General features: G+C 42.6%; 1 protein-coding gene across 4 annotated transcripts in view; it reads right to left on the bottom strand.

Annotated features, from left to right (window-relative positions):
• Positions 1-12,138, bottom strand: part of PARD3B (par-3 family cell polarity regulator beta) — a 1,031,031-nt gene extending 1,018,893 nt beyond the window's left edge. For 3 of the 4 annotated variants that reach the window (XM_021075045.1, XM_021075043.1, XM_021075046.1), the window contains exon 1: positions 11,445-12,098. In XM_021075045.1, coding sequence (XP_020930704.1) covers positions 11,445-11,564 — 120 coding nt within the window. In that variant the 5' untranslated portion in view covers positions 11,565-12,098. Of the gene's footprint in view, positions 1-11,444 lie in introns of all 4 variants that reach the window. The other variant, XM_021075042.1, reaches the window with a different exon arrangement.

Below are 21,988 nucleotides of genomic sequence, written 5' to 3'. Positions count from 1 at the left end.
GCTTTCTAACAACAGGCCTTAATGCATTACTGGGGAGTGAAATCAATTTAGTATATCCCAACTACTTTTTTTAAAAAAATAAAACAATAGCATAAAAAGTAAGCTGATATCATTTAGAGTAAAAGTAAGCAACCTATCGAAATGTATTTCATTTGTATGTATGTGCTGTGGGTATTGTGTCATAAAGTAAACCCTATTACTGCTGTATTTAACAGTCCACATCCTGGAAGAAAAGAAATGGTTCACTCAAACTGGGCACTTACAGAGTTCCCGTCGTGGCACAGTGGAAATCCAACTAGGAACCATGGTGTTGCCGGTTTGATCCCTGGCCTCACTCAGTGGGTTAAGGATCCAGCATTGCCGTGAGCTGTGGTGTAGTCACAGACACAGCTCGGATCCGGCGTTGTTGTGGCTGTGGTGGAGGCTGGCAGCTACAGCTCTGATTCGACCCCTAGCCTGGGAACCTCCATATGCCGCAGGTGCGGCCCTAAAAAAAAAAAAAAAAGACAAAAAGACAAAACAAAACAAACTGGGCACTTAGGAGATTACCAAAGAAACGATTTGTAAAGGTTTGCACAGGGTTAAAGGAAGACATCAAGGGACAGCACTCCTAAGTAGAGAGGCCTGGGCTTCATCCGGTACCCAAGGGGCCAGGGAAAGGAGTGGACACCCAGAGGATGGGGAGAGGCGTAGAGGAAGGGCTGCCAGACCGGACCCATGTCCTCTAGCAAAGGGAGGCAGCCAACCCACAGTGACCTGGCAGGAAGGTCACTCCTCTGGGGCTGATCCCAACTAGACACCAGAGAGCAAGAGAATCCGCACTGCTCAGCCTCTCGGGGCCACAGAGAGGGATGGAGAAAGGTAAGCAGTGAGTGGGCCAGGAGAGGCGAACGGAGGGCTTTCAGCTACTGCGACTCCATCACAAACGTCTGAAAGCCAACAATAGGGTTCACACCTTCATCAACTCCGTCTGACCACTTCTATTTATTTCTAGATGCCACATTTTTTCCACATCTGCCTTCCATCCCACTCTTGAATCAAGGCTCTAACCCAAGGCCAAAAAGCTGATCCCAAAGATTGGCGCCTTTCTGAATTCAGGATGTATGATCTCAGCCAGGCCCTCGCACACTCCCCAGCCAGGTTTTTATCCATCCCCACTCTCCCACCTCTGCTACTCCCATATCTGGGGTTTCCTAAAGGGCAGACCATGGCTCACTGGGCTCTGGGCCCACAGGCCACCATGCCTACAACACAAGTGTACTCACTGAGGTGCCTGTTAACAGTGAAGGGGGGAGTTCCCGTTGTGGCTCAGCAGTATCAAACCTTACTAGTATCCAAGAGGATATGGGTTCGATCCCTGGCCTCACTCAGTGGGTTAAGGATCTGGTGTTGCCATGAGCTGTGGTGTACGTTGTAGACATAGCTCAGATCTGGCGTTACTGTGGCTGTGGTGTTGGCCAGAGGCTACAGCTCTGATTCGACCCATAGCCTGGGTACATCCATGTGCTGTGGGTGTGGCCCTAGAAAAATAAAAAAAAAGAAGGAGAGAGTGAAGGGGTAAACCACAGACTGCTCTCTGTCCTCATTTCCACCCATCCTTCCCTCACCCCAGATAGTCAACTCCCAGGTCTGATTTCTTTGCCCCTCAAAATCTCCAAGCCTGTTTCGTCCCCTGCTTCCATATATCCAACCTCCAGTCCCTCAGCCAGGACACGGACCAGTTCTCCACCTCCAGCCTCAGCTCCCTCTGTCTCCATCCGCCAGTGCAACAGACTAAAAAAGCCAAGCAGGAGTTCCCACTGTGGTGCAGCAGAAACGAACCCGACTAGGAACCACGAGGTTACGGGTTCCATCCCTAGCCTTGCTCAGTGGGTTAAGGATCCGGGGTTGCTGTGAGCTGTGGTGCAGGTCGCAGACACAGCTTGGATCCTGCATTGCTGTGGCTGTGGCATAGGCTGGCAGCTACAGCTCCAATTAGACCCCTAGCCTGGGAACCTCCATATGTCATGGGTGTGGCCCTAAAAAAGACAAAAAAAAAAAAAAAGGCCAAGCAGACAATATCAACAATATCGCCACCCTGCCAGGAATGCTCCACTGACTCCAGGCTCTTTAGATAATCAGAGCAAAGGCTTCCTGGCTGGGACCCCGCCTCATTCTTCCAGCCGCATTCTTCCTATTCCCTCTCACAATCGCCCCTGGGAAACATTCTGCGATGCCATCTCTTCCCTGATTCCCCGACTCCCCTACCCCCTCTCCAGAAACACTTCTTTACCTTCAGTCAGAGGCAGGCTTCTTCTCTCTCTCCAACGCCCTCCCCACCACTGTGCTGCTGGCAAATGTCTATTCATCCTTCTCAACCCTGCCCAACTTCCCCACCTCTCCCTGCACCAAAGTCAAAGCCAAGGACTCCCTACGTTCACAGCCCCAGGGCCCTTCTACCACACTGTGCCATTTATTTACATTCTTCTCTCTGCCCTTTTAGTCTATAAGCCTGATGGGGGTGAGGACTATGCCTTATTTTATTCTCTGTCCCCAGCACAAAACACAATGCTTGACCCAATGACAGTCTATATCTTCGAAGTGCCCGAAGTGACCTTTGGATGGTTAGATGATTGTAAGCCACCCTAGCAAAATATCCACTACCTGGAGGTCTGACTAAGGGCTTGCTGAATGCATGACATACATTTTTATGCGGTGCAGATGGGGGTAAGAGATTGCAGTTATTTCCCATCATGCCTAAGTCAGGTACCCCACCCTCTCTCTGCATCCCTTCCCCCCAACGGGCCACTTATCTGTAAATAGGGAGGAGCACAAATTACATCTCCACATCCCTTGTCGAAAGCCCATCTTTGCCTAGAGGTCCTCTCTAAGGTTCATATCTCTATAAATAAAGAACAGTGGCAAGACTTACTACGTCTCCCTAAAAAGGTCTCAGGAGTCCGATATCAGAAATCCCTGGGAACCCTTCCTTTCTGCCTCAAATGAGGCTCTACAATGGATCTGATCCTTTCCCCTGTCGGTGTTGCTCTCTGGTCTTGCTGATAGTGGTGTAGCCAAGAGTTGTAGACATCTCTTCTGTTATCTGCCCTCATCCCCGAGTCGGTCCCCCCAGTCCCTCGTGCAGGGCCCAGGACCATCTGATGCATTTAATAGGCTCACCGTGAGGCAGAGCACAGGAACAGTATAGGGCGTAGTTATCTGGATGATACTTGGCACTGAATCTGATAGAGGCTAAATTGAGAATGAAACCTCTCTCAGTATCATGCCATTCCATCTCACTGCAATCCAAAGAGTGAGAGTCTGGCAATCAAAAAACGGTAGAGCCCAGAGATGGGAGGCAGACCTACTTTGGCAGCCCCAAGGTACAGATACAGTGCCTTTCAAAAATAATCTGCCTAGGTTGAGATAGTCGAGAATCATCTGCAAATCAACATGAAATTAATGAACAGGACAATGAAAATCAACCCTTGTTCAAACAGAAGGGAGAGCGCTGCACACAACTTCGAAAAACAAAAACATTATGATGCTTTCCTTAGCTGAAAATGCGGAACTACAGAGCACTCAGTCTTAAAAATCTGCGGAAGTGAGTCAACCTGTCAGAAACAGGTTGAAGCTGTTATTTAAGACAATCAGTGTGCCAGATATAATAGACCACTAAACTACTGCCTACGGCAAATGTGGATGTGATGAGGTACTTGAAGATAATCAAGAGAAAAGTTGCATTTAGACTTTCTTTTTAAAAAGAAAGTCATATAAAACTGCACATAAAAATTTCGAACTTACAAAAGTGTTGAATACAAGGTCATTCTCATTTTTATGAAAGAAAGCGATGTGAAATTTGATGTAATTTCATAAGCATTTCTGGTATGCATATTATATATCAGGTACTGTGCTAAAAATAGGAATAGGAAAATAAATAAACCCATTCTTTGTTCCTGAATAATCCACAGCATAGGAGGGGGAGAAAATGAGGGCCCTATGGAGTAGAGCCTGGCTCGCTGCTCTCCTATATCCCAGTGGATTACTTTCCAGGGCCCACTGCAGCTCATACGTGCACACGGCCAGTTTCTCCAGTGGACTGCCCGCAGAAGTGATGTCTGCCACTCCCAGACCAGGCCCCAAGTCCCCTGCAGCATCCTCCACACTCCCTGTTCATCAGTTAGCCCAGCGCAGGGATCCACAGAAAACCTGAAAGTCAAAAGGGAATGGCAGGCAGGGGTTTGTATGAGGCACAGCCCCCACCTCCCACCCTGGAGGAGAACCCTCTGCTTTGATAAACCACTGTCATTTGGGAGCTGTCTGTTCAGTTAGTAGACTCTGACCAAAAGACGGTATAATGCAAGATGTAGTTTTCAAAATGAATGCAGGGCCTGGGAACTCTAAGAACACAAGAAGGAGGCCCCTGAGGGATGGCGAGGGGGAAGGGGAGGGAGTGAATTCCTAGAGGAGAGGTAACTGAGACTCATCCCAAAGATGAGCATGGTTTACCCGGGGTGTGGGAAAGGGTGAGACCACCACACTGCATGTATGAATGAAAAGGGTAAAAAGGGATAAAGAAGCTGCTGGACTGGTAAGCAAAGGGGGTGTGCACCTAAAACCAATGGAGAGCCATCTAAACATTCCCAGCAGTACCCCAGACATGACCGGACTGGCAGCTGTAAGGTCCTCAATGGAGAGTGGTTTGGAGGAGTTGGGAGCTAGTAAAGGCAGGAAGGCCAGTTAAGGATCTGCTGCAATTCCCCAAGGCAGAAAGGAGAAACGCATGCTTTGGGGTGGAAAGGAGGAAGCGGATCTGATATCACCAGGAAGCCTCAAAGGAACTTTCTGGCCAACTAGAGAGAGAGTGGAATGTGGAGGAGAAGAGGTCAGCGAGGAATGAAGGATTTCCAGGCTTCTGAATTAAATGGCCAGGTGAATAAGGCTTCTAGAAATGGAGAAACACACCCTCTCCAGCATTTATTGATTGTAAACGTTTTGATGATGGCCATTCTGACCAGTGTAAGGGGATACCTTATTATAGTTTTGATTTGAATTTCTCTAATAATTAGCAGTGTTGAACATCTTTTCATGTGCTCTGTGGACATCTGAATGTCTTTTTTGGAGAAATCCCTATTTAGATCTTCTGCCCATTTTTCGATTGGGTTTTTTTTTTTATATTGAGCTGCATAAGCTGTTTGCATATTTTGGAGATAAATCTCCTGTCAGTTGCTTTGTTTGAAAATATTTCTCCTATTCTGTGGGTTGTCTTTTCATTTTGTTTTGTTTTGGTGGGAATATAAACTGGTACAACCACTATGGAAAAGAGTATGGATGTTCCCTAAAAAACTGAAAAAACAGAGCTACCATATGACCATACAATGCACACGATCCACTCCTAGACATATATGTAGAGAAAACCTCAGTTTGAAAAGATATATGTACCCCAATGTTCATTGCAGGACTACTGCAATAGCCAAGACACGGAAGCAATCTAAATGTCCACTGACAAAGGAATGGATAAAGAAGATGTCACATATATAAATATATATATACACACACACGGACTATTAGCTATAAAAAAGAATGAAATAATGCCATTTGCAACAACATGGATGGACCTAGAGATTATCACACTAAGTGAAGTCAGTCAGAGAAAGACAAATTATCACGTGACATTACTTACATGTGGCATCAAAAATAATACAAATGAACTTATTTACAACACAGAAACAAACTCACAGACTTAGAAAACAAACTTACAGTTACCAAATGGAAAAGGTGAGAGGGGAGGAATAAATGAGCAGTTTAGGATTAACGTATACACATTACTATATATAAAATAGATAATCAACAAGGACCTACTGTATAGCCCAGGGAACTCTACTCAATAGTCTGTAATAACCTATCATGGAAAAAAAATCTGAACAAGAACAGATATATGTATACGTATAACTGAATCACTTTGTTGTACACCTGAAAATAACACAACATCGTAAATCAATCATATTCCAATATGAAATAAAAATTGAATTAAATTTAAAAAAAAAAGAAATGACAAAACAGGCTACAAGAGAAAGGGGACAAACAGACATACAGAGAACAGGCTGGGCTTGAACTGTATATGGGACTGAGGTGGTAAAAGTCTACAGGTGGTGGATATTGGGGTCTTTAGCAAGTTCAGGGCTATAAGTGTGTGTTTGGGGGTAGCTGAAGCCATGGAATGATTGGAACCTGATCGAGAGAAAGGGCAGAACCCTGAGGCGCCAGCACCCAAGGAAACAGTATTGGGAGCACCTGCAAAGATATAGAAGAGAGAGAGATGTGTAAAAATCCTGGAGAGCTCATGGGTAGAGATGGTTTTAAAGGTGGGATGTCATCAAAAATAAGGACTGAGGAGGTCCTGTTGTTGCTCAGATGGTTAAGGACCTGATATTTTCTCTGTGAGGATGCAGGTTCAATCCCTGGCCTCACTCAGGGGCTTAAGGAACCAGCACGGCCACAAGCCACGGTGTAGGTCACAGATGTGGCTAGGATCAGGTATTTCTGTGGCTGTGGCACAGGCCCGTATGCCACAGGTGTGGCCATAGAAAAAAAGAGGGACTGAAAAGTAACCATGGGCTTTAGCTATCAGATCGTGATAATCTTGAGAGCACTTTAGATGGAGAGCAATAACTTATACTCATCTCTTGGGCAGGTAATAATGGAAACCAGGGCAAAATGATTTCTTCTAGAGAGAAAGTGGTGGTGTCCTCAGTGTCAAAGGATGGTGGCTATGTGGGAGAGTAAAGTCCAGTATTATCAGAGCTTCTGATTCTTTTCTCCAGAAAAGAAGAGAGAAACCTGGATTTTTGCATGAAATTTCAAAATATTTCAACATGGCAACTAAGTCGAAATACAACACTGAGCCGAACTAAAACAAGACAAAACAAAAAAGCTGTCTGTGGGTCATAGCAGGGCCCATGAGCCCTGTGTTTGCAAACTTAGAGACAGCCTGTGCAAGTCAAGAAACAAAACCAAAACCAATTCAGAGGCATGTGCCTGGTCAATGGTCAGTCCTATCCACACACTGGATAGAGCATCTAGTCCACACACTGGGAGAGGAAAAACCAAACAGAAAATAAAGCACTCGAGTTGGTCAATGCCCAATAAATTGAAAAGCATTTTGGGAACCCAGTGTGGTCCTAATTTATGTACATAGGAACCCAAAAATCTAGCAAGACATCAAAAGCTGAAAAATTCAGGATTTCAAGAGTTCTAGCCTATTCCGCCAAGCTAGATCGACAATATCTAACCATATTCTTGTTATTATATACAAATTCTTAGATTGACCTCATAATTAACTTAGGAATGGAGTGGTTGCTCTCATCTTGTTCAGATCTGGGAAGCTGGCCTCAACTTGTAAAACAAACACATTATTCAAAATATCTGAATATAGAAGAGATTCATTTTGAAAGTCAATCAGATGTTTCTTAAAATAAAAACTACCCTCATATACACAGATCCACAAATCTTAAAAACTCCATCACACCCACTACCCCATGAACCCAATGTTCATTTCTCATTCATTTCAACTCCTGAACACACACACACACACACTATGCAGTCTCATACACACTTTTATTTCTCAACAAATCTTTCCTTTATTTACTTGCCTATAAAGTGAATGTTTAATTTAAGAAATTATTTGAGCACCTGCCCTGAGAATTCATTCAGAGTAGGAGCAGGAAGACAGTGCAGAATGGCTGGTCTATAGATGTCTAAGACATAGAACCTGCCATCAAAAGAAATGAAGAATCAAATGAGTTTAGTGATGCCAAAAAGAGCAGTGGTAGTAGATTAGTTTCGTGGTTCTCAACCCTGGCTGGACATCTGTATCACCTGGAGTACTTTTTAAAATACCTGTGCCCAGGCTCCACTCCAGACCCAATGAACGAGAATTTTGGAGAAAGGGACTCAGGCATTTGTATTATTTAAAATGTTAAACGTTAAAATTAGAGGTAACTAATGATCAGACGGGGTTTGGAGCTCTGCAGGAGATGGCTCAATTCCCCATTCACCAGTGACATGCAATTTTGATGATAAATTAACTAATTACTCAATGATCCCCACCTTGACTACTCACGACAATCTCCTCTCTACTAACTACTTAACTAAATTGGATTTAGAGCCTTGGACAAGGATAAAGTACAGGATCCAAGGACAAGCAACCCCATAATTCTTGCCCCTTGTTAATTCACCTCCCCAATAGAGTTCATCAAATGGCAGGGAGCGGGGAGGCCGCAGACACCTCAAAGTCCCAGATTTCAGAACATAATTAAAGCCTTCCCAAAGTCGCCCTCAGTTTCTTCAGCATTTAACTTACTTCTGGCCTTATCTGATCGCTGATTCAGTGAGTTCCCCACATTCCACCAATAGGACTGTCTTGGTTATTTTCTCAGTTGGAAGCGGCTACTTCTCTGCTGCTGCCCACAAAAGCCAGAACGGCCTTCTCGGGCTTCACTTAGCCTTCAAACTGTAGAAGCCGCAACTCTGTCCTCAATCTTGAAATCTGCCTTTCTCCCACCTAAATTATTCAGAACCCCCGGAGGAAAAGGGTTTAATTTACATTCACGTTCTCGCTATTTTTTTTTTTTTTTCTTTATCTCTTGCCCTCTCTACCTGGATCTTTCAGAGATCTTGCCCTATTTTTCCGTTTGGGATTTAGACTGAGGAAGAGTATTGCAATACTTGTCCCAGAAATCAGGCTTCTCCCTATAACATATACTGCAAAAGATGAAATCAAGAGGAGTCTGTAGATGCCCTATCCCTCTGCAGGAAACAAAACTGCTCTCTTTAGGTTAAAAGGTAGTGTAGCAGTTTGTAGATGGAATTATCTTTTTCAAACAAACTGGAGAAAAAAATAAATAAGATGGATCAATTCCACTGCATAATGAGCTACTAGGCTATGCAGTCAATGACTGAGAATAAGAACCTGGAGACAAAGTTCCTGGGTTCAAATCTCAGTTCTACCATGTACTAATCATACTTCTGTGTTTCTTTTTCCCCTGTCTGTAAAATGAGACTATTAGTACCTACTTCATGAAGTTAATTCAGTTAATACATGCAATGCACCTAGAATAGTGCATGCACCAAGTAAGCGCAATTCATGTTGGTTGTTATGTTATTTTTTTTTACTGAGTTAGGGCTTAAAAATTTGCTGTCCAGTGGAACTAGCCTTTTAATCTTTCACTGATTGAAAGAACGTAAATTTAAGACAAATTATTTTTCAAACTGAATTTTGACATTCCTGGTCTTTTCCGATCATTTTCTAAATTCGATGGATTTTATCAGAGTACTTCTTGACATTTTAGTTCCATTAGGAATACCATTTAATATTAGTTAAGCCTTGTTTTGATTACAATGCTATTTAAAATGAAACTATGAGAGAGGAATATTTTGGGAGGGAAAAATATCACTTGCCACTTATTAAATTGAGATTTTTAAAAGCCGAAGAAGAGAGGGAGGATTTATAAGTTACAGGAGACCTTTAAATGTCATATTCACTAATATATAAATGTAAACACAGAAAAATGTTATGTCTGGTAATAATAGTAAACTGATCAATACCATTACATTATGGGAATCTGTGATATTATAAATTATGCTTTCAGTCCAGAATATCAATAGCTTTTTAACATCTTTTAAAATCAAATTACAATGCATTAAATATGATAGAGTTAGTTCCCCATATGTTATTTACAAACTTATATAGCTGACTTCTATTACTTGGACAGCTCCAGGTACTAAACTTCTAAATACAGAAGGTTTTAGAAATAAATTTTTTTAATAATGATTAAAAAATAAGTTTATCATCTCAGTAAAATAACCCTTCAATGAGATCTATTTTAATAATTTGTCTAGAATAATGCTGCTACTTTTAACCTTAGCTTACTTTCAGAAGTTAGGGAAATATGATTTCAAAGACAACTTGAAACTAGTTGTGTAATTCTCAGTTTTTAACTGAATTATACAATATAAACAGCACATGCTACTGTAACAATGGAAAAAAAAACTTTTGAATGGATACTCAGTTTTATTAGCCACTTTGATATTTTTTCACTTTTTGCCTCAATTCCATTAGTAAACCATCCAGCTTTGGAGATGATATTTAATATATTAACAGGCCATTCATTATGCTCTTCTCCAACTCTTGACTGTTCAGAGCAGCTCACACATGTATTCATCCAGACAATTTTTTCCTGTATAATAACTCTTAGTGGAGGCACAGAAAGTGCAAAGATTTTCTTGGATGCCTCAACTGCATATTTAGAAGAAACAAAATTGCTTTTATGCCTTGGGTAACCTAGAAGACATTAAAAGAAATTACCTCTTCCTATCATTAAATTGCCCAACGCATTAATTCTGCAGTTCCCACAGCACGAGAACAAACATTAAGAGAACAAATGGCCTCTAAGGCAAGAGTTTATGACTTGTCCTGTTTGAGGAGGATTTGGGGCAAACAAGATGTCCCAACTAAGGATTCAGAAAATGGAAAGATGCTCTTGAATGCCTCCAGTTAAAGGTGCCATCGAAGAAGACGGAGAGGCCCAGCCTGTTAGCCAAACACCTGTGTTCCAGAGTCCAGCTAGGTCTTCTGAACATGCACTGCAGATTAAACACTCTTCCAGAGCTTCACTTAATTTTCTTTTGTTCCTGACTTCAGGAACAGAGCTGGGGAATAGTCTTGGTCCTCATTTCAAAAGTCACTCCAGACCTGACACAGTCTACACATGTCCACAGAATGTGTGATGTTAAAGTAAAACCAGCAAAGTGTAGACCGGTTGGTGTAAAGCAAACAGCATCCTTCCATCTGACATCCTGCATAATCATTATGGGAGGGCAGCCCAGGAGGCTGAAATTCCAAGGGCCCAATCAGTTACAACTTCTGAGTGTCTGTTACTTGAACCAATCAACTTTCTAGCCCAAGGAGTAGAAGCGGAGCAGGCCTCTGGGCAGGTCAAAAATCACGCCTGAGGTGAGCAGCACCTTCAACCTTTCCCTAGAGATCTGTTCACTCAAACAACTTCTAAAGCAGTCAATGCTTCACAAATTCCAGGGGCCATTCCAATCACCTGGAAGCTTGTTGAAAAGCAGATTCTGAGGCCATGAGTTTGGACTAGGGCACCAGAGGGTGCATTTCTAACGAACCCTCCAGTGATTCTGATGCTGCGGTTCTTCCCACCATCCACGGAGAAGCAAGGCCCACAGTCGCCCATAGATACTCAGGTCACTCATATTAGCAACATACAAAAGTTGAGGCCACAGGTCTCGACAAATCAAGCACCCGGGCGCTCTGCGTCCCCAGGGCTTCCCACCCTGTCCTGGGGCACCTGGCAGGTGCCAGGGCCGCGGAGCGCTCCCAGGTGACCCGCCCGTGGCCGCGCCCCTCCTCCGCCCCGCCCGCGCGCCCCCAGCGCCGCGCCCACCTTCTCCCGGGTCTTCAGGTATCGCTGCAGCGCCTGCTGCGTGAGCTCCCGGACGTGCAGCTGGCCCTCCTTGCAGGGCACCACGATGCCGGTCTTACCGAAGCACACGGTCACTTTCATCCTGGTCTGCAGGCGACCACGCCGGGCCGGCCGAACAGGTGTCTAGGCCGGCGGACACAGCCCTCACTTTCCGGGGGCGCCCTGCGAGGGCGGGCACGGAGACCCGGGCGCCTCTCCCCAGCGCCCCTAAGGGCCGGGAACTCAGAGCAGCGCCCTTTCGCCGCGGACTGGCGGCCGCCGGCGGGCGGGAATCAGGGAGAAGGCAGCAGCGGGAAGGGCTACCTCCCAGGTGGCGGGGGCTCGGGGACCCGGCGGTCCCGGGACCGGGATGCCCCTCTTGCTCTTGCTCCGGCCCGGCCCAGGCAGCTGCTCAGCGCCCGCCAAAGCGAAACTGCCGGCCCAGCCTGGCCCTCGCCCTGGCCCTGGTGGCGGCAGCGGCGGCAGCCGGGCGGCCGGCCCCAGGCCCCGGGCTAGAGTGGGCGGCGGCGGCGGCGCGCGGGGCCGGAGTTGGGAGGAAAGTTTTGCGCCGGATCCCAACTCCTCCGCGGCGCGCGGCGCTCTAGGCTCCTGCGGCCCTGGGGCCGGCCTGGGCCCGGCTCTTAAAGGGGCCGCGGCGCTCCCCGGCCCTGCCGTGCACTCAGTGGCGCGGGGCGGGGGCCGTGCGGGGCGGTAACTGGAGCCCGGAGACTCGTCCCCTCCCTCAGTCTCTCCCTGGCTCTGTCCCTCCCGCTCACACATGGAGTTCTAGGGAATTGTAACGGGACCTCAGAACTCCCCACCGGGGGATTGAAACCGGATCTCATAAAGTACACTCGAGGGAATAGCTGGGAGCTGCAGAGCTACACCCTTAAAACGAGGGGATTGGAGCAAGATTCGAGAAGAGCCGGGGAGCAGGTGCTTCTCGCCACGCCCACAAATACTCCCCAAGGCTGAAGGCTCACAGGTACTGAACTGCAGGGTTGGCCCCAAGGGCCTATTAGGAACTTGGTCCTAAGGACAGCTTCTCGCCTGCTCTCTGAAGCCCTGAGACAGAAAAACTGAAGGGATTCTTGGAGACAACGTGGGATTGGAACCGTTAAGGATGAGAACGCTCAGTATTCCCCCAAAGGTTACATTCAGACCCAGATATGACTGCATGTGTTCACATATATCCTTCTGAAATGTGCTTCCTGTTGTTTGTTTAACTAGAAAAAAAAATTAACACGTTTAGGTTCATGATTTCGGCAGGTGTGTATCCATCATCAAATGAAATTGGCATATCTTGGGGGGGGTGTCAAAAATAGCATTTGTACCATTCTTAGCTCACACATCAGTGAGCTTCTTTGAGCCTAATAACAAGTTTGTAAAGTAGGAATTACATTTCTCATATTATCGTGAAAGAACAGTACCCAGGGAAGTTAAGGGAATGAACTGACCATGGAATTAGTTATGCTAAGAGGAACTTCATTCTTCCAAACCTCTCCCACACCGTTTTCTTACAAGTTCCTCTAGGCTACATCATGCATTTCTCTAAATTAAAAAAAAAAAAAAAAATTTCCTATGTCAAGATGCACTTAAATTGAACTTGACGTGCCTATGACAGTAAAACAAAGCACAGGAGATTAAATTAACAAACTCATGGGTTTTGAGAGGTTATATTTGTTAATTCATACATGTCATATATATATATAATATGGTATGTACAGGGCCTTTTATCAGGTCAATGGCATCAAAGAGGATCATGCAGACTAAGTTGATTTGAGGAAGACATATATTAGTATTATTCTGGTCACTAATCCAATGCAAACTAACTTAAATAAACTGAAGACAGGATCTATTTTCTTATAAAATCAGAAGAGCCAAAGAGTGTTCCTTTAAGGCAGATTGAATCCAGAAACCCAAACAATGTCCTTAGAGGCTATTTCTTTCCATCTCTTGGCTCTGTGTCCCTCTGTTGCCACCATTCTCAGGCTCTCCCCAAAGGGGGCAAAGATGGCCACCCCCACTGTTTCAGGTTTACATAGCCTTAAAGCCAGCCATCTAAAGCATCTCTGAGCCTTTTGCTGGCGAGGACTTGCATATCCAAGCTTAAGTCACATAAGCCCCCTCTGGCGAAATGAATACAACTGTGGCTGGCCAGTCCTGGTTCACCTGCCGCTAAATCATAAGGACTGAGACCAGAGAAAGAGCAAACCCCAGCTGAGGAAAGGGGAAAAAGAAAAACCCATTTAGCTCAAAATATAAGATTGCTTCCCACCCTCAAGGGTCTTAAAGATAGTAGGGGAGATAAGGCCTACAGATGTGAGAGGTTCAAAAGAAACTATGAAACAGCAATAAATTTGATAATTTTGCTGAACATGATTAATTTAGATGCATGCAAAGTACTGTTCTGGTTGAAGATAGGTAGATAGATAGACATTACATATGTATGTATATACACATATATAAGTATGCATCTTCTGTATCTAGATTTTATTTTTCTTTGCAATAGCATTATGAGATACTTTTGTTATCTTCCGTTTAGAGATGAAGGAAGGACCATTAAAATGGCATTCTTAGAAATCGCCAAGGCTGGATTAGAAGCCAGGGAGTCTGACTCCATGTCTTCAGAGTAATGGCTATGCTGATCTTACATGGAAAGTACCAAATGAGTAGAGCAAACAAATGCTAATGCAGTGCATTCATATGTGACACGTTGAATATTATGTGATCATGTAGCATGGTACAGAGCAAAGATTTTTAAGTGATGAAATAACTTTGCATGTGACCATTCTTCATGCTTCCTGGCTTTTTTTCTTCTTCACACTTGTTCCCGACTCCTCCTCTTCCCTTCAGATAATGAATAGCTCCTGCTCTTCTTCACATCACAAACTTCCTCTCAGCCCAGCTTTAGCCGCCCAGCTTTAGCCTCTCACGAGTACCTAGAGCCCAGACCTACTGTCCTGGCTTTAAGAAGCCCAAGTCAACCACGAAGGATACTCAGTTTCCCCAAATGCCACTCACAGAAACAGTGGAATCAGGCCCTGTGGATGCAGGAGAGGTTGTGAGGTGTGAGAGGAAAAAAGGACGAAGGTAGGCACAGATATGAACAGGTCATTGTACAGCACAGAGGGAAATTTAATGACCCAAGTTAGTAATTATCAAGAGTTTCCCATTTACATTTCATGTTTATTAAATAGCCAGATTTAAAGCGTTTTTTCACCCTTATCACAGACATACATGGAAACAATTTATCATATATTAAGAAGTGATATAAAAGATCATGATTGCAACACACAGATGATCATGCCCAGCAAATTCCTCAGGTGGTATTTCGTGCCCTGTGGGACCTCCTGGGCAGAAGACAGTAAGTAAATTGTGTGGATTGAGTAACGCTAGAGGATTCCAGGCCTGAGCTCCATTCTCTTGTTTTGCTTTTGCATAGATAAATAATTCCTGTGGTATGATATTTTCCCACTTGTTATCCAATAGTTTAGCACGTTTTGGAGTAGCCAGTGAAAATGCCTTATGCAGAGAACGGTAATATTGACCAATATTATTAAGATGCTCTGTGTTGTGGAAAGTATAACTAAAATGTCAGGTACCATTGGGTGTATATTGACGAAAGAATGATAGTTTTTAATATGTAGTTGACCAGTCATCCATTTGGATGTTTTGCACTGTTAAAAAAGAAAATATTTTTACCTTTCAAGGAATTATTTATAACAAGCTCTATCACAAAAAAATTAATTGAATGGGATATAATCTTTTTTCCAAGACTTTTGGGGCAATTAGTATAATAGATTATGTTCTTAGCTTCCTTATGAAAGCAGGTGCCAGAGTGACACCATAAGAGAAAAATGGGTGTGATTTTTCCTTCTGTACTTTCACATTTAAAAGCAAAGGGTTTTGTTTTATTTTCTTTAACTTGGCAAGAGTGAGTTTTTCTTAAGAGATGTTTGTCTCTAAATGCCTTATGGCATTTATTTGTCAACTGTATCTATAGGGATCCTTAAAGCATAAATACTTTATACCCCAAAGGGAGGATTGTGGGCTACCAGCTTTTTGAAAGGTCCTTATTTATGCCTATTCTATAACACTCATACATCTTCACAATGATTCACCCAGACCATCCCTCCTTATACTGAATTCTACTGTATGAATATCAATATTCTACTTTGAAATATGTTTTCTTGTAAAGGACCTGAATCATGAAATAACTGTCTCTTGTATATACATATATATATACTAACACAAAGCAAGGAAACCTTTGCCATATTTCATTAAGGGCTGATCAAGAGAAGTCTTTCCTCACTGTGTGATTTCCTTCTCTAAAGTACATTAGGGCCACGAGTGCTGACCACTGGGAGTAGGTTCTACTCACAATAGCACTGCGTCCTCTCTCCACTAGGTTTCTTGGATAGAGTTAAGAAGAAGACCGAGGAGTTCCCCTCATGGTGCAGTGTAAACGAATCTGACTAGGAACCATGAGGTTGCAGGTTCAATCCCTGGCCTCGCTCAGTGGGTTAAGGATCCGTCGTTGCCATGAGCTGTGGTATGGGTCACAGACTTGACTGGGATCCTGTGTTGCTGTGGCTGTGGTGTAGGCCGGCAGCTATAGCTCCAATTAGATCCCTAGCCTGGGAACCACCATCTGCTGCGGGTGAGGCCCTCAAAAGACAAAAAGACAAAAAAAAAAAAAGGAGACTGAGGAGCTTGTGTCGTGGCTCAGCAGAAATGAATCTGACTAGTATCCATGAGGACGTAGGTTCTATCCCTGGCCTTGCGCAGTGGGTTAAGGATCTGGCATTGCTGTGAGCTGTGGTAGGTCGAAGACACAGCTTAGATCTGACATTGCTGTGGCTGTGGTGTAGGCCACCGGCTACAGCTCCAATTTGACCCCTTGCCTGGGAACCTCCACATGCCATATGCCGTGAGTGTGGCCCTAAAAAGAGAAAAAAAAAAAAAAAAAGGAAAAAGGAGACCGAATGCAATGGTCAAGGACACTCTCAAACAAGCTCCATCATCCAAGTAGATCCTGAACTGAGGTGAGCTTGCAATCAAGACTTCTCTTTTTAATCCTACTCAGTTTCCTAAGGGCTTTTTCTGCCCCTCATTTATATTCTTTTACTTGGAGAAGTGAGTTTGTGTTCATTTAATGGTCAGAGAGTAGAGGGAGAGCTGAGATTTGGAATCAGATGCTTGCATATAAAAGGACTGTAAGCAGAACTAGTAGACCAGAGCTAAATAGACCATGGTTCCAAAGTACTGTACACACTGAGGTGTATGGAATGATTGGCCAACGAGGACCTGCTGTATAGCATGGGGAACTCCACCTGATACTCTGTGATCATCTGTATGGGAAAAGAATCTGAAAGAGAATGGATATGTGAACATACATAACTGAATCACTTTGTTGTACAGTAGAAATTATCACATACAAAAATGCACTAAAAATAATACATAAGCAACAGCTAAAACAAACACACACGCAAAGTACTCTGCACTTGGGTATAATATACTTAAATCCTCTAGCACATAGAAAGTGAAATGTATCACTGCCCCCCCACCTTTTATTATATTTACTAACATTTCTAAATGCCACTTAGAGTCACTGAACTTGAAACTATTTCCATGAAGTAACAAACCAAATGATGCTTGGAGGCTGCATATCATCATGGTCATCAACAATTTGTGAAGCCCAAGTATTACTTGCTTGGTAATGAGAATGTCACAATCATAGCAAAAATAATAAGATTTGTGTTATATCTATATGTTATTTAATTTGATGCTCAAAAAAATAATCCTGAGATGTAATAGTCTAGAACCTGAGGATCAGAATTACAGAGCTGAAAGGGAACTTGGAGATTATTTGTACAATTTCCTCATTTTATAGATGAGAAAATTGAGGACTGAATAAGTCAAGTGACCATCCAAATTCAGGAGCCAGATCCTGAAACTGTGCTTGTCTTATTGTTGTTGTTTTTGTTGTTGTTTGTTTTGTTTTGTTTTGCTACACCTGCAGCATGCAGAAGTTCCTGGGCCAGAAATCAAACCCATGCCACAGCAGTGGCCCCAGCCACAGCAATGATAACGCTGGATCCTTAATCACTAGGCCACCAGGGAACTCTAGTCCAGTTTCTTCTTTATTTCCCTGTTTGCCTGGTAATGAAATATAGAACAACAGATATGACCAACCTTGACTCAGCTTTGAACTTTGAACCTTCTTTGGGTCAGAAGGTGGTATCTGTTCCTGCAGTCTCCATTTAAACTTCAGATTCTGAACTCTTGTTTTTGCCACAATTATAAATCTCTAACGGAGTTGCTGAGTGTTAAGATGACTATGACTGAAGATAGAAAGCCATCAGAGAATTTTACACAGGACAGTGACCTGATCAGATTTGTGCTTAGAAGAAAGCAGGAGACCAAGGCCTACTTAGTTCATTCATTCCCTCATCATGTCTTTGTGCAACGGTATTTACCTAACACCTATCATCTGCTGAGCACAAAGTAATCACAAAGCAAGACTCTAGTGAGGAAGACATGATAAATGACTAGCCAAGTGAACAAAATATTTGCAGCCTGTGATAAGGTGTAATGCAGGGCATAAACAACAGGCTGTGTGATAAGGAACAAAGGGGTAAGAGAGAACCTGTTTCGATTAGACAAACAAGAGAAAAAAAGGACTTTGCGAGGAACCCTGGAGTAAAAGGTACAGCAAATGCAAATATTTCTGAAACAAGACAGAGACGGCTGTGTTATAGGAATTAAGAGAAAGCCAGTTAGGTTGGAGCGTTAAAGAGCCAGGAGAGAGAGGCAAGGAAAGAGGTTGAAGAGATTGCCTACAATTGCGACTCAGGCGACAGAGACCATGAGGAAAAGCAGATTGGAGAGCTCTTCCAGATGTGTGATGGATCAAAGACAGCAAGGTTTTGAGGAGGATTCAAGAAAAACTCAGGTTTCCAATTAAGAGATGACATTATTAATTAAAACTAGAGAAGCTTTGAAAAGGCTGGGGGAGGGCTGGGAATGATGGGAAAAGATGAGTACATTCAGTTTGGGAGATTTTGAGTTTGATGTGCCTGCAAGGGTTTCGTTAGTTGGAAATATAAAGTTTCAGGAGAAAAGTCCAGGGACTAGATATTTAGGTTTAGGGGCTGTGAAGATTTGGAGGGGGACTCATTAGAAGGGATGAGATCATCCAATAAAAGGAGTTTAAAAGGAAAAGGCAATAGGACTTGGACTAGAATTCTAGAGAATGCCAATATTTAAGAAGTAAGAGATCCAGAGAAGTTACACATGTGTATGATGATGCATCATTCATTACCAGTTACTATTTTGTTATATTTATAAAGTATTATTAATGTCAAAGATATGATAAGAAGGGGTGCTGCTTCCCTAGTGAAGACACAATGGTAGAGAATAGGATATTGAATGTTAAAAAAGAAGGTGTAGGGAGTTACCCAGTGGCTCAGCAGGTTAAGGATCTGGCATCATCACTACTGTGGCTCTGGCTACTGTTGTGGCATGGGTCTGACTCCTGGCCTGGAAACCTCCACATGCTGTGGGTGAGGCAAAAAAAAAAAAAAAAAAAAAAAAAAAATCTGTCCATCTATATATAGATACACACACAAACACACACACAAACACACCACACAATGGAATATTACTCAACCATAAAAAAGAATGAAATAGTGCCATTTGCAGCAACATGGACGGGCCCAGATATTATCATACCAAGAGAAGTAAGCCAGATAAAGACAAATTTAATGATGTCATTCATATGTAGAATCTAAAAAAATGACACAGATGAACTTATTTACAAAACAGAAACAAGCTCACACACGGAGAAAACAAACATATGGTTCCCAAAGGGGAAAAAGGGAGGATAAATTAGGTGTCTAGGATTAACATACACATACTACTATATACAAAGTAAGTAAACAATGAGGATCTACTACTATAGCACAGGGAACTATACTCAATATCTTATAACAATCTATAATGGAAAAGAATCTGAAAAAGAATATATATATATATAAATTTGGATAACTGAGGCACTTTGCTGTACACTTGAACACAACATTGTAAACTACACATCAGTTTTTCAAAAAATGAAAGGCAAGAGAGTTTGACCAGAACAGATAGGCTTCATCAGACTACAACACAGGATATACAGTTATAAAGATATAGAAGGGAGGAAATAAGAGAAATAAATGAGGGAGAGCTATGAGATGTAGACTAAGGAGTTTGGATCTGTTTTATGAAAGAAAAGGAGTAATATTCATAAAATAGCATTAATTGTTATTATTCTGACAACTTCAGGTATAAAGAATTAGAGTAGAGAGTAACTGAAAGTTGGGGAGAATCCAAAAGTTGGAGTAGATTGCATAAAACTATATTTCAGTGAAACATCGCATATGTACACAGTTGTGTAGAATATCCCCACCTGTACACATGTTTATCCAAAGCAGTGGACTGTGTGATTTCTTAACATCTAGCCCAACTCCTGTCCCAGGCATGGGGCATGGGGGAGGGGATGTGCATTCCATGACTCAGGGCCCAAGTCAGACAAACTAGAAACAGACCTTATCTCAAACAGAGGGAACTGAATACAAAAAGTTAATTACACTGTTGATGGAGGAATTAAAAAACCAAACAGGAAGTGCGGAAGTGCGAGGCAACTTAGAGATTCCCCCACGGAAGGACATTGCTTCTTTCTCTAGGATTTGGCTGGATGCAGGGAGGAGACAGTGTTACAGAAGCTGGGCAGTCTGGCTGAGCTAAAACCATAGCAGGGACCACCTGGCAGAGGCTGGGGGCACAGAGAGAGGGGCTGTCCAGAGGAGACCTGGAAACATAAGGAGTTGTGTGGTAGAAACACAGCCAGAGGAGAGAGATGGAGACAGAAAGAGAAATACCCATACCTGGGATTCCTTTTTCCTGCCTTAGCTACCACCAGTGTCTCATACTTGCTGACTAGCTGGAAGCCACTTAGCAAGGAAACAGGCAGGGAAAGACTCAGGAGCAGATGTAATGACTGGCCCAGGAGGTCTTTCCTGGTGGGCTTCTATAGAAATTCATAAATGGAGATTTTGGTCTCATAAACATTTTGGATTTAGGAAATATGCTAATAATATTTTCAATTCAATTTGCTATATTTATGAAAATACATTTTTCCCAGCCTAGGCTAAAATCATGCTTTTCTTAAGAGAATGAACGTCTACATTTTAGCAGTGAAATGTATAAGCTTTTCCTTGATTGCCGAAGTAACTATTAATTTCCGTCATTTAACAAATAAAAAAATTCCTACTCTTGCTCAGTCATCAAACTCAAATTAACAGTTTTGTTTAGCTTTGATTACACAGGCCTATAAGCAGCAAATCCCAAAATCCTATTAATATTGAATGCTGAGGATGTCTAACTACAATGCTATCTGATAATGTTTCATTTATTTTATACGCTGTAATTTTAGACACTAATCCATGGATTCATGATGGAAGTTTTGAAGACTATCCAAGTTTAAATTTGTGATTCCTTATATGAAATTATTTGAGAAATCCATGAATACTTTACCACATGTGTATATGAATAGTAAGTAATTTTTATTTCAATACTACCAGGAAAACTTGATTTAATTAGCATTTTTCCTTCAAGACGGTACACTCTTGTTAGAACCTATTGCAACTTTTAGACATTATCTTCAAATTCCTTTTCATATAACTAGAAAATAAATATAATAAAGAATATAAATACGTTGTACATGAACTTTAAACTATCTCATGAGACTCAAAAGAGTTAAATTCATAGTAAATAAAATGAGCTATCAATTTGCTAAGTCCGCAATAAACTTTTGGTACTTGATACCCCCAAATGGTGGTATAAATGATGAATAGCATATGTTGGTCATGACCTCTACCAAACTTGATGAGCTTTTTCTAGCTATAAGGTCTTTTATTGTATCCCCAATATACAGGATACAGGCTCTTTCAGGAACTAGAATAGCTACTGATCAGACCAAGAATATCCCCTAATTTAAGGGCAGCCATCCATAGCCTAACTGATGACCCATGAGATAACCTGATATCAAGAGCTATAGCTGATAAAGTAATTAGTAATTAGCGAATCCAATCAAACTGGCTCCTTTCTAGTACATAGGCTGGAGAATAGGGGAAATTGGCTGTTTGTTAGTAAAAGAATTGAAAATCCAATTTAATTATTGAGGCCCCAGTGGTCCATGAGAAAGGAGAAGGCAATTTTGGACCTGCCTCAGCTCTTCATTGACCGCTTAGTACCAACCTATGGGCATTGTCACAACCACTCTCTACCCAAATTATTTTTTCATTACATTATTCTCAATGAGGCCAATTCTTAAACCAAACCAAACAACTCTCTATAGCAAAGAAAACAAAAATTAATAAATTAAAAAGGCAACAAGTTCCTAAACAATAAGTTAATGAACCCTAGGTTATGGACCCAAGGGTTTTAAAATATATTGTTGCCAGAATGAACCCAGGACATACTAG

The sequence above is a fragment of the Sus scrofa genome, chromosome 15 (genome assembly GCF_000003025.6).
Source record: "Sus scrofa isolate TJ Tabasco breed Duroc chromosome 15, Sscrofa11.1, whole genome shotgun sequence".
NCBI classification, from domain to species: Eukaryota; Metazoa; Chordata; class Mammalia; order Artiodactyla; family Suidae; genus Sus; species Sus scrofa.
The sequence above is the reverse complement of the archived record's forward strand: the minus strand, read 5'-3'. Positions and strand labels throughout refer to the sequence as shown.